The following is a 12,745-nucleotide window of genomic DNA, read 5'->3' as shown; positions in this document are numbered from 1 at the left end:
TATTATAAAAAAAAAAAAAAAATCTATGAAATAAAACACGTTCTTTTTCAACTGTTTTTTCAGCAAGAAAAAAAAAAAAAAAAAAAAAAAAAAAAAAAAAAAAAAAAAAAAAAAAAGAAGAAAGGCAACGCACACGATGAGACTTACAAACAGGAGCAAGAGAGAGAAAGATAGAGAGAGAGACAGCAATCATGAGAATGGCAACACACGCAGTAATTATAATATTCTCGGAGCAGCCATGCTACTGTGAATATAACGGCATAATATGAACAATAGCGAAAGAAAACGGGAACAGAACAAATACAAATATACAAAATGTTCAATATTTTCATGCACAACACACATAGACATAATTCGGGCGAGATTTAATTCGTAAATCGTGATTTGGCAAACGAATATCGGGCCCAAAATTTATGGCACGAGATATACTGCTACTCGCATATTTTTTTATATTTTTATTTTTTGCAGTGAACCGACAATCATATGTATTCCTTTGGATCACTATTAATCAAACGTGATCGCATACGCGACTATATTTTGGCACATTAAGGCGACGTGTCATGCGGGAGGAATGACAATTTATAAATTATGACATTCGTTTATATAAAGTACTACATGTTTGCTAAATTTCTGAAATTATGTATAAAAGTATATTTAAGTACATTCTATGATAAGACATTTATATTGCTAAGAATTGTGTTAAATTTTTTGTTACAATAAATTTCATCAAAGATTTTGTTATCCTTTTTCAATATTCTGCAATAAAATTTTCTTATTAAAATTTTTTCTTTTTTCACCCATAAATTATATGTTAAATATATAAAAATATACCACGAAATTTATATATAATATAATGTATAGTTATTACAAGTATCATATATATTTGGATGCTCGAGTGAGTTAATCTCTCTCTTAATTTAAATTAAAATTTATATCGCAAAATAGGAATTACGTTCTATCGGGTATTTGTTTATACGTTATATCGAAATCTTAGTGCATCTGTTTATCGAAGATTTTCGGAAGATTCCGAAAAGTGTTCGATTGTTTCATGCGGTGAGAAAATGATGCACTTTTCGCGGCCCAAAGGACACACGTACGGTTTTCGAATCATGGCTTTATTTCCAGAATGCAAAGTACAAAAGAAATGTATAACCCGGCACTTCGCATTTCTTACATATTCTACAGCTACGTCATAATTTACATATAATACGGTATTTTGACTATGACATCAATTTTTCATCCTGCAAATTAATGAAATTCTCTAACGCTGTAAATCACTCTTAGATAGACGGAAAACTTAAATAAAATCCGAACGGCGATCGAAAGCAGCTTATTTGTTCTGGTAGGATTTTCGAGATTGGTCTTATGTATGGTGGTATTTTGAAAAGAATTATTTATATATTCTGTGTCGATCTTTACTAGAACACTAATTTCTGAATCAAAGTAAACTATTTCCGCAATAGAATATATATATTATAGTACAAGATATGTAAAAAAAAAAAAAAAATAATAGTAACGGGATATATCAGGTTTATTAAAAATACGTCAACTGTACGTCAATCATTGCTATCGCGTACAATTTGAGAGAAATTGCACGTCATATGATTGTCAAAGAGTACGTGTTGCAATTAAACTCTGTACAATTAAACTCTGACATGAATCTATTCCCTGTTTATATCGACGCCTTTACAAGTTATTATCAAGAGACAAGTCACATCAATTAAATACAACGATAAGATCGATCGATCCGACTGTGATCGACGATTGTCTAAGTTTCGCGCTGAGACAGAAACGTGGCATCCACATAAATGACAGCTTTTATACACATTTTATACATATGACATCAACGTATAATAATCGTATCTCGCAAATATTGTACATAAATTACGTTTAGTGGATAAATTTTGTGCTATTTTGAGGAAGCGGGAAAAAGCTGCCATCTCTTAAATAAATTGTGCACAAGTGAAAGACTAAACGAAGCTTCGTATAGACTGTTCGTTGATAATGCATTTACGGATATTCACGATATTCTGTTTTCGCCAAGTGTAATGATTATAATAGCACAGTAATTCCCCTTTGTGCAGTTAATCGAGATCGCTCGATAAAGCTTAACATGATTATTCTCTAATTTCGATAGGACAAGGTATATAACATTTCTGTTATATTTAAGTACACGCATTGCAAGCTTCGTTTGCCGAAGAAAGAGAAGGACAGTCTTTATCCTATCTTATACTCGTTACATATATATGTATTTTATTATGTACACATATTAATTTCTCTCATGTGTGGAAGAATGCGGATAAAATTCTGCAAAAAGCGATCGAGCCTTTATCTCTTTTTATCGAATAAGAGCCTTAATACACGGGCTACTCAGTCACGCCACGAATATTGATACTAAAAGTTTACTAATGTTGGTTCTTTTTGCAGGATATGATCCATATACGAGAGATTCGAAAAAAAGGAAGGAGATCGTACTTGTAATTTTCTCTTTGCTTAGAAAATTTAAAAAAAAAATCAAATAAAGCTATCCTTTCTTTTAAAGCGATCTTATTTCGTCATTCTCGCCTTTTTTCGTGTTAGACCTCATACATAAAAAAAATAAGTGAGTACTTATCACAAAAATTGAACACTTTGCATTATATGACTATCAGTTATTAAAGATAGAAGACGATGAGAAGATTCTTGTATTCAAAAAGCAATAGAATTATAATCTTACACGATAACAAAAATAGTAAAAAAATTGAGTTTTTTTTTTTTCAAATGCATGCAGTATAAAAATTGATTAAAATATAAAACCATCAAAATAATAGTCGATAATACTAAATAGTTGAGTATATAGTTATTATGTATATCGTTATTTATGGAATGAAGAATATTGTGCTTGAATGCATTCGATTGATATCATCGAGTGAAAAATGAAACAACGAAAATCTCTCGCGAGAAAAGATTTGGGCATGATTGGCATGTGGAAAGAAATAATCCATCGGTACACTATATCTGGATATCAGGGTACCAAATTTCGTGAATCCTAGAGATATCGAGAATCTCAAGACCTATAAATACAACTCTGACAGATCGGACAGATCGTATCACCCCTGTGTATACTGCGATGGTGGGCTAGGGAATCGCCACGATTGTAGGTTCGCCCGCAGACATCGCACACCCAGCGACCGCTTTCCACCATGTAGTGCAGCTTAGACCTGCGCCTGGCCCCGTCGAGAACGGAGCTCGCATGCTGTTGTTGCTGTTGCTGTTGTTGTTGCGGTTGCGGTTGATGCTTCCCGTAATTGTGCTCTGATTCTGCGCACACAATCCAAAGTGTTTCCCATACACACACGGTCTCATACTTTTATGTAATAGTTTCGTCGTGCGCGCGAGGACATGTTCTTTTTCTTATATTTTCTTGTTTTTTTTATGTGCTTCGTCAATTCGCGGTTTCGGTTGTTTTGATGTGTCGGTTATTGTTATTTCTCTCAGCGAAGATATACGATAGTGAGACAACCCCGATAAGCACACACCGGCATCGATAAATTCCTTCTTGTATTTGAGATTATGCGAGAAAATTATATGATAACGCATATATGACAGATAAAATACTAGATCGGAATGTGGAAATAATAACAATAATCACATACTGATATGTGAATTTTCCATCGACAAAAATAAGTCTTTTTAAAATTTTGGAGAGAAGATGATGATTTAAAATGATATTTAAAACAATGAAATTATTGAAAAAGATGAAAAGAGCAAATTATTCCAGTAATAATAATATATAATACATAAATCATTTATCAAAATTTTGTTAAACAATATCACATATTATTCTAGAGATCATAATATATGTGTAATAAAAAAATTTTAAACGAAAATATTTAAAGATTCTGCATTCTGAAATATTTTTAGATATATAAAGATTATGCAAAACTTCCAAAGCTTATTTGATTGAAATAGATATCGCATACAGGTGTGTGTTTAGATAGATGAAAGTTTGGTCTCAGGCCGTCAGGGACACTTTTGAAAAAATAAGAGGGACGACCCATCTTTCAAAAATTTTTGATATGTAAAATATTATTAATATATAAAATTAAATTATCCTGAACTATATACATCTATACCAAATAAACTTTTGAAAGAATCGATATTACAAGAGAGAGACTCATCGAATATAACTACATACATCTTGCAACAAATTAATTTATCGCATTTAAATTGTCGAATTATAAAATAAATTTATTCAATGCCTCGATCTTTAAAAAAAGAATTGTTTCTCTAAAAAAATTTCAAAAAAGATCTTCTGATTATAATCAATAGTTTATGATAGCATCGTGATTCATTCAAAATACTCTTGAATTTATGAAAAATGAGAAACAATTAAATTAAAATATGTTCGAAAAATTTTTGTTTCTAATTATATGTATATTACCGGGTCGGCCCTTTATATATTATACTCGCCAACGCATTCTGTGTCGAGTATGTGTACCGTACATCGATACAATCGGGATATTTTGTGTTAAAAATTCATAACTAATGTAAGTAGGTATAGTCCCCATAAGCATGTTCAATGAAGCTTCCAGCCAGAAACGAAAAGGAGAATTTTGTTGGGAGTGTCGAAATGTCAAAAAGCTTGCGGATACCGAGATTCATGCGAAGTTCTATTTCTGTTGTGACCTAATATAAAGGGACATATATTCTTCCGTACGAGATTGTAACATCTTGGAATTCTAACGGCAATTCGTATCGTTTTGAGCAATCTGCGGATTTTTATTTTCCTTAATTTGTCACTCGTCGCATCCTACTATTCCAATCGTCATTAATATGACAGATTTACAATAGTTTTGCTTATTACTCTGATACAAGGAACATGACAATTGTTTTTTGTAATATTTTTATTAAAAAAATGATATCGAGTAATGTCATCAAAAGTGCGGTAACGCGCAAATAAGTCGTATTATAGAATTCATGAAACATGTAAATAATGCTTACTAAACGTACTAATAAACACCTTGGAACGCGCGACGCACAATCATTATAGATGCACGTGGAATAACATATGACACAGCAACACTTCGACAAACATACGTACACAATGCATTCATTCCAAGCAATTGTAATGTAAGGTTTATTAATAATATCTGTGATATTCGCGCATTTGCTCGAGTCATGAGTATGTTTTTCAAATATGGTTATAAAATATAGTTTTTATTCTCTCATTACACATCTAGAGCTAAATAGGACAAATATATTACATATTTACGTTAAATGCTTAATAGTCACACATATTGAATCTCAAAAATAAAGTCACGTTTAGGGCTAAATGTGCAGCGAGAATACAGATTAGTAGGTATATAAAACCAATAAGAATTCGTGAAATTCTTGATAATGATAGACAACAAAATATTCGTATTTTACACGTATTAATTACGTATTTAACAGTCTTGCAGTTTTAAATGACGAGAGGCTCTTTATCTATAAAAGCAACTAACTAAAAACCTATAAAATAATAAAATTCGTTACATCCTTAATATCATATCTCTATTTCATGGCACGTTTAAGTCGATACAGATTTTTCCATTCGTAAAGAGTGTTCCATAAGTAATACTTCGATTTTATATACACCGTTAAATTTAATTTGGCAAGATCTTTCAAGCTCTTATAACGTAAAAATAAAATAACATTAAAATAAAAGCTTTTAATAATTCATTTTTAATAATTGGTTTTCATAAATAATAACATAAACAATATTTTCAAAATTCTTTAAATTTTTCGCAATACTTATGCAACACTACGTAGTTTTCAACCTCGGCCAACACTGATCCTATCTTCGTGTGTCTTTCTTGTATACAAAGAGTTTCATCAAGATGTATTTAATTATCAGACTTTTCGATCAATCTAAAATAAATTTTTCTTCGCCATAAGATCAATGGAATTATTATTTCAAAACATCTTCATTTTCGACATTAATATATTCGCTACTGTAGTAATTATACTGTTGATACCAAATATGGATATATGTATATAAATATTTGCATTCATAAAATCAATAATTGAAAAATAAAAAATATTTGATAAATATTTAATAAATATTGAAACCTAAAAAGATTTCCTGAAATATATGCGCCAGCGAATCATGGAATATTTGCTCTTGTAAAGAGATTATGTGAAGAAACTTCAATCATCGGTCGTAATACGATGTATTATATTGAAGCAACGCAGACATAAGTGAGGCTTATCAACGCAGTCATTACAGAATGTTGTTACAACAGGTTTTAATGACGTGTCATTATTCTCCTGACATTTTTTACAGGGTTGCCTTACTCGTGTAGCCGGACCTTTCTTTTTTTTAAACTTATGATGTGACATATTCGATGATGTAATCCGACTCGGAGATCTATCATGATGCTCATCTCCCAGAGTATGTCCTAGGTATTTAGTAGACAGTGGACATCTAGTTAGGTAGATTACCAAATCTTTTAATGACTCTACAACAGATATACATTTCACACCATTATACTGCGTATATGTCCGTGAATGCTCTGTATATTTGATACGAGAATTAGTTTTTGCACAATTTCATTGAAATACTGTCATTTGGTCTGATATGTTAATACTGTTGTGGCCCATAAGAATTTTTGGCCAGACAAGTAAACCTATTTAACTTTTTTCTTTCTTAAGCATAATTTTATTCTCCGTTTTATAATGAATAAGATACATCTCTCGCTTGTCCTTTCATTCTCAATTACTGACGTTATATGTTTAATATTGTATGATATCATCGGTCGTGCGAAGTGTGTGTTTGACAACAAACATATCAGATTAAGAATTAAGCTTCCGTTAAATTCCATTTGGAACTAGGTAATATATCCTCGTATATTGTATTATTTGCGCTATGTTGAAATTTATTTATATCTTGTTTAACTTTCATTTTTTTTCCTCAAGTACTCTTAGAATACGTCTGTTAATATCGGCTAAGTACCGCAAGAAATCTGTCATTATAATATTTTCTCGCAACAATGAGATATTTCACATAAAACTGACGTGAAGGAACGATCGAAAAAATTGAAAAAGAAGCCCGGGGGGGGGAGAAGAGAGTCATCATCACTTTCGAAAGTTCGATTTTGCATCGAACACACTGAACGTGTGTTGACGCTTGTGGATGCGCAGCAAGTGTGCCTTCATGTCGTAACTTCGACTGAAGATGCGCTGACAAATCGGGCACCTGGTCTGGCCTGTGTGCAAATCCTTGTGCAGTGTCAACGACATCGGGTGCTTGAAACCCTTCCAACAAATTCTACAGCGAAACAAGAGGCCGGCGTCCGCCGCAGCGCCGGACTGACCGTAATCGTCGTCCGGGACGAGCTCGGCGACGCCGCTGGCAGAAACGGCGTCGGCGTCGTCGTCGTCGCCACCCGCGGCGGCGTCTCCCGCGGCTCGCTCTACAAAGAAAACAACAAACACACAACGTCACCACGCATTGTTAGCCACGAGTGCCGGCGCGCACGCGCGAATTCGTCTGGAGCCAAATCGAGGGCTAATTGATAACGCGTCTCGTGCCCTTCGTCGACAACCACCGTGTTCCGTTCGAGAAAGCTAGGGCTCTAATACCTATTCCGCGAAAAATTGCCTGGCTGATTGTCGAAGAGAAAAATTCCACCGCCATTGCGACTGTCTTAAAGACTTGAAAGCACTTGGCAAAGTCTATGTTGTCGAGCTGTAGACTTTCGATAATAATCTTTTAAAATTTGTTATTTAAAAATAATATTTCACTATCTTTTATTGTACAGAAAAAAATTATTTGTAGATTTTTCGGTGAATAAAATCTGAATTTGTTTTTATTTAGCATCTACTTTCTGAAAATAATATTTCTTTATTTTATATATATCGAAAATATATATCCCATTGTTATATAATGAATTTCCAAACACAAAAATATTTAATTAATATTGGGAAATTTCTTTTTACTTATAAATAAAATAATTTCATTTATAAATACAAATGTAGGTATATATTTGTATTAGAATATATACTTAATAGATGACTTAATATATTATATAAAAAAATATTTTATTGTACGTAAGTAATATAATTTTTGTAAAAGAGAAATAAAAAAGATAAAACAAAATAAAAAGTGCTTTCAAATATCTGCAAGATGGCAATATCATGTCTCATCTCTCCTCGTCAATCCTACACGCCCTTTTTCTACAAAGTGCGTAACAAGCGCAAGCTAGTAGAGCAAGCCTAATCAGATCAGACAGAGAAAATAGAAGACACACGACACCATTGAAGAAAGGATCAGAAGCTCGTTAAACCCCCAGGCGATCAAAAATATCAAAAAAGAATCCATTCCTCACGATTTTAATCGAACCGTTTAATAACATGGATTTTAAGCATAAATTTCTTGAGAATATAACTTGTATAATACTTTTATTAATATGTTGCTTCGTCTGTTCTCGTCTGTTTATTTCACAAATTGCTTTAATAATTATTTTGATTGTTTTGAAAAGCTGCCTCATTTTCTATGCTTGCGCATTAATTTTTCAAAACGTAAAAAACTTTCGAATTAAATATTTTCAAAACTTGATCCTTAAGAAAGAGAAAGATTTTCTAGAAACATTTCTTTAAGCTCCTGTATAAAATTACGAAATGTTGTTTTATTATCTATGTCAAGAGATTATTATAATGGAGTATATTATTTCTTAATTAAAATAAATGTCCGCTTCAAATATTTTCTATGACTACAATGGATTAGAATTTTAAAGAGAGATAGAAAGAAAATAATGACAGAAAATATTCCAAATTCGTTCGCTCTTTAAACTTCACGTAAATGATAAAAATAATAATTGTTGTGTAATGAAAATATCAGTCTATAGTAATTTATAATATTGCAAATGATTATACTCTAGAGTATGTGATTTGTCTTAAAATCAAATAAACGATATTAATATGAAATTCCAGACCTATCCTATTAAGAGATCTACGGAACTATATGTAAAGAATATAATGCACCAAATTAATTTGGAAGATATTACATTTGTTACATACTGTGTATAAGTTTGGAGACTATGCTACAAATGTAAGAAATTAAATCGTGATAGCTGCCTTAATCTTTCCTAACGGGTAGAAAGTTACTCTATTCTTTGTACTTAACATTTTCTTAATGAACCGGTTACAGATCTTTACGGTAACGTTATTCTGTAGAAGACTCTGAATAAATAACGGATATCCGCACGGTGCACGTGACTGATAAAACTGACGAATAATCAATATTTTTATTGATAAGGCTAAAGATAACAGTCTTACGAAAAAAGTCGAAATTAAATTGATCTTACTTCGCTATAAATTGTGTCATTTATAATTCGTTGTATTTTTTCCCAAATTCGTAATGTCTCAATATTAAATGACATATGTAACAGTGACAATTATGGTCAAATTCTCGCAAAATAAAATGCAGAGAGAAAGAGAGAGAGACAAAGAGAGATTTATTAATATTTTCTCATAATAATATAAATATAGAAAAAATAATAAATTAATAATCTTTTAATAATTCACATTTTATTTCTTATATCATAACATTATTATTATATCAGTTTTTAATCATTTACATTATTTGACCGAAATTGTGCTACCGTTTTATTTCGTAATTACGTAATTATTTATCGCTTCTCTTGCATGTTTATATATATTTTGGATATAGGAATAATGTCAAATTAATTTCGACTGCACTCTCGAGCGAGTGAAACAGTAATTTCATGTAACTTACAGCACAGCGTCAAATATCATGGTTCGTTCAAAGTCGTGTTATCAATGCGATCATTATCGCAAGCAACATGTTCATAGCTTTTAGTAATATAAATAACAATATATATGTATATATCGCGTTAACGCGCACGGAATGTTTATGAAGATGTTACGTAATTAACAAAATAATTAATAAGTACGCAACGTTTTATCTTCATCATATAAATTAGAGGACTAATTCTAATATTATTACATTTATAATCGCATCGCAAATTAAATCTAATTAGCTCGGCAAACATTTTGTATAGAATATATATTATCTAACGTGAAAGATGGGATGCAGATTATGCAAAAAGGCAAATTATGCGTGGATAAACTATTAATAAATATATTTTAAAAGCCGGAATATTGTATCCTCTGTTTAATGTCGACGAAGATGCAATTTAATTCCTGCGAATTAAAAATCTCTATTTTGAAAAAAATTGTCATCGCGTTCAAAAATGTTTTGGAAAAAAAAAGAAAAGAAAAGAAAAAAAAATTATTTGTAATGTAATTGATGCAATACGAACTCGCTGCGATGTAATATAACAATCTCACTGTAAATTTCTAATTAAAATAAATGTCTAGATAAAATTTTATAACAAATGTTCGTTACTAAATCGTTCCCTATTAAATATGCCAATCCCCAGTGGCTCAGTTCTATATGCAATATTACATATACGGAGTTACATTCCACCTGCATAAAAGAAGCACGAGACTCGCGTGCATCGCGTGAACATACAAAGCTAATCGAAGCTCTTTTCCCCTCCCTCTCTCTTTCTTTCTCTCTCTCTCTCTCTTTCTCTCTCGGTGAAGTGAAACTATATCGAGGATGTCTCTTTTATACCGATTTTCATCGCGCTTGGCCCGATCGCGGGGCGGACGGAACGTCAGTCCTTTCTCGTTGCCGGCGAGGCGCTACGACGAGGGGGTTGGTGCTAGGGGGGCGGAATATGAGGGATCGAGCGCATTTTGTGATAATCGACGAAGCATGGCCAGCGGCACAAACAGGCATTGCAGGGCCAGCATTTGAAGCGGGTTTGCCTGAGCTTGCCGCGTGACGTTACCATGCCGCGCTGCTTGCAGTGCACGCACACTTTCCCGTGGCCGTTTGCTTTGCTGAGGCTATGCGGTTGACCAGATACGTACGTAAACCCTCCTGGAGAGAAACACAGTGTTGTGGCCAACAACAAACACAATGCACTGTCGGGCTGTGTCGGGTTAGTCAGTTTTTTTAAAAGGTAGTAGGCGCGGTAGGGGCATGCAGAGGCAACCATTAGTTAAATATATAGTTATACAACAACAACAAAAAATAAGACCTGTCTGTGTACATAATCCCCCGGATAACAACAACAAACCGCGACAGCAGCAGCAGCAGCAGCAGCATCGACCCCCAGCACCAACCACAATAATCCCACAATCACATCAGCAGCAGTAGCAGGCGCTAAAAAAGCTGTGTCTACAGCGTGTGTCATCGGCTGACTTGACATACCATCGGCCCCATTTCTCACCGCGGTCGTTGTTTTTTTTTTTTTTTTTTTTACATCGCGCGAGTTGTGACGTGTATATGATAACGTTGTCATGTGCTAGTTTCAATGTGCGGGCTTTTGCATCGTTCCAATGATTCCCCTCTTCAGGGAAGAGATCACGCTTTTTTTTTTTTTCTTTTGATACTCCCCTGTATATTGATCTGTTCGACTGTTTACACATGCTTGGACTGATTACGGGGTTCGTTATGGAGCATAACAGTAGCTTTCCTTTCGGTTAACACGTGGACATGTGAAGAAACGAATCCACGTGAACACATGTGGATTATAATACATAGCACTTCCGAGGAACTTCGTTTTCTTGACCAATCTTTCGATCGTTTCATCTGACCTTTTCATCGAGATTGTTTCTCTAATATAACAGAAACAATGATAAAAATAATTTGTATACATATTGGCAACCAAAGAATTTCGAGTCTGGTCAAGAAATATTCCCCCACAATTCTTAGACACGTGAGATTCTCAAGGAAAATGTCATATCGGACGTCGACAGTTTTCCGAAATCCGTTATTGATTTTGATTTATGCATTTTCGTAAAATTTTTATCGCTCGTGATTACAACCGAATTATTTTAATTCGAATATATCTGTATGATTAATTAATAATGGCGAAAAAGATTCTACTAAATTGAAGAAACATAATAATCCTTTTTAAACATTTATATTAGTGAAATTTATAAGAAATTTAAAATTGATCTAGATGATAATATAAATAAATTTCAAACTTTTTTCTTTTATCATGTTACATAAGATTCATCTGATCTTTCTTTTTTATAAAAAAAGAGATAAATTCATCTGTTCTCGTGAATGTGCATTATATAAATACAAAAAGTTATTGATATAAATTTAGACAATTTAAAATAAAATAAATAATTTAAAATAAAATAAAATAAAATATGAACTTTGATGTGTGCGGAACATTGCATCTGCCGACGTAATCTTATTTTACATTATCTTTGAACTTGGATTTCTCGCATAATCATGCGAAAACATGTCAATATCAATCTTTCTAAAGCAAACAATAATGACAGAAAATAACGGATTTCGGAAGAGTATCGATTCAACCCGATCGCCGTACTTCCCACACGCACCCATGTTTACCATATAGAGTTTGTTACATCATACAAGGAGGAAAAGAATTGGTTTCAAGTTATCAAATATTAAGAAAAGATTGCACGCATGCCACTGTCACCAGAGTACCACCACCATCTGACTATTTCAAAATTATTAGTTCATATTTGACGAGATTAGGCGAAAGTATATCTCGCGATAAAATAATGATCGCTATACTTTGTCAGTTTCACGCATATTCGATTCTTATATTTATAAAGATGCTGAGATCACGGAAAAATCCCGATTCGAAAAGCATACAAACGAAATTCGCAATTACGTTCGACGTGAAATAATTGAATAACAAATACTACT

The 12,745-nt window shown here is 32.8% G+C and overlaps 1 protein-coding gene across 6 annotated transcripts in view; it reads right to left on the bottom strand.

Annotated features, from left to right (window-relative positions):
• The window catches only part of LOC115234779 (broad-complex core protein-like), a 38,449-nt gene that overhangs the window by 18,373 nt on the left and 7,331 nt on the right, over window positions 1-12,745 (bottom strand). The window contains exon 6 of one of the 6 annotated variants that reach the window (XM_029806103.1): window positions 3,407-6,479. The exons of 3 other annotated variants lie outside the window; for them this stretch is intronic. In XM_029806103.1, the coding sequence (XP_029661963.1) occupies window positions 6,169-6,479 (311 nt within the window). In that variant the 3' untranslated portion in view covers window positions 3,407-6,168. Of the gene's footprint in view, window positions 1-3,406; window positions 6,480-7,091; window positions 7,434-10,545; window positions 10,934-12,745 lie in introns of those variants that run through there. 2 more of the 6 variants (XM_029806102.1, XM_029806105.1) reach the window with 2 other exon arrangements.

This window comes from Formica exsecta, unplaced genomic scaffold, assembly GCF_003651465.1.
Source record: "Formica exsecta isolate Colony F162 unplaced genomic scaffold, ASM365146v1 scaffold207, whole genome shotgun sequence".
Taxonomy (NCBI): Eukaryota; Metazoa; Arthropoda; class Insecta; order Hymenoptera; family Formicidae; genus Formica; species Formica exsecta.
Note: the sequence above shows the minus strand (reverse complement) of the source record. Positions and strands in the feature narration are given on the sequence as shown.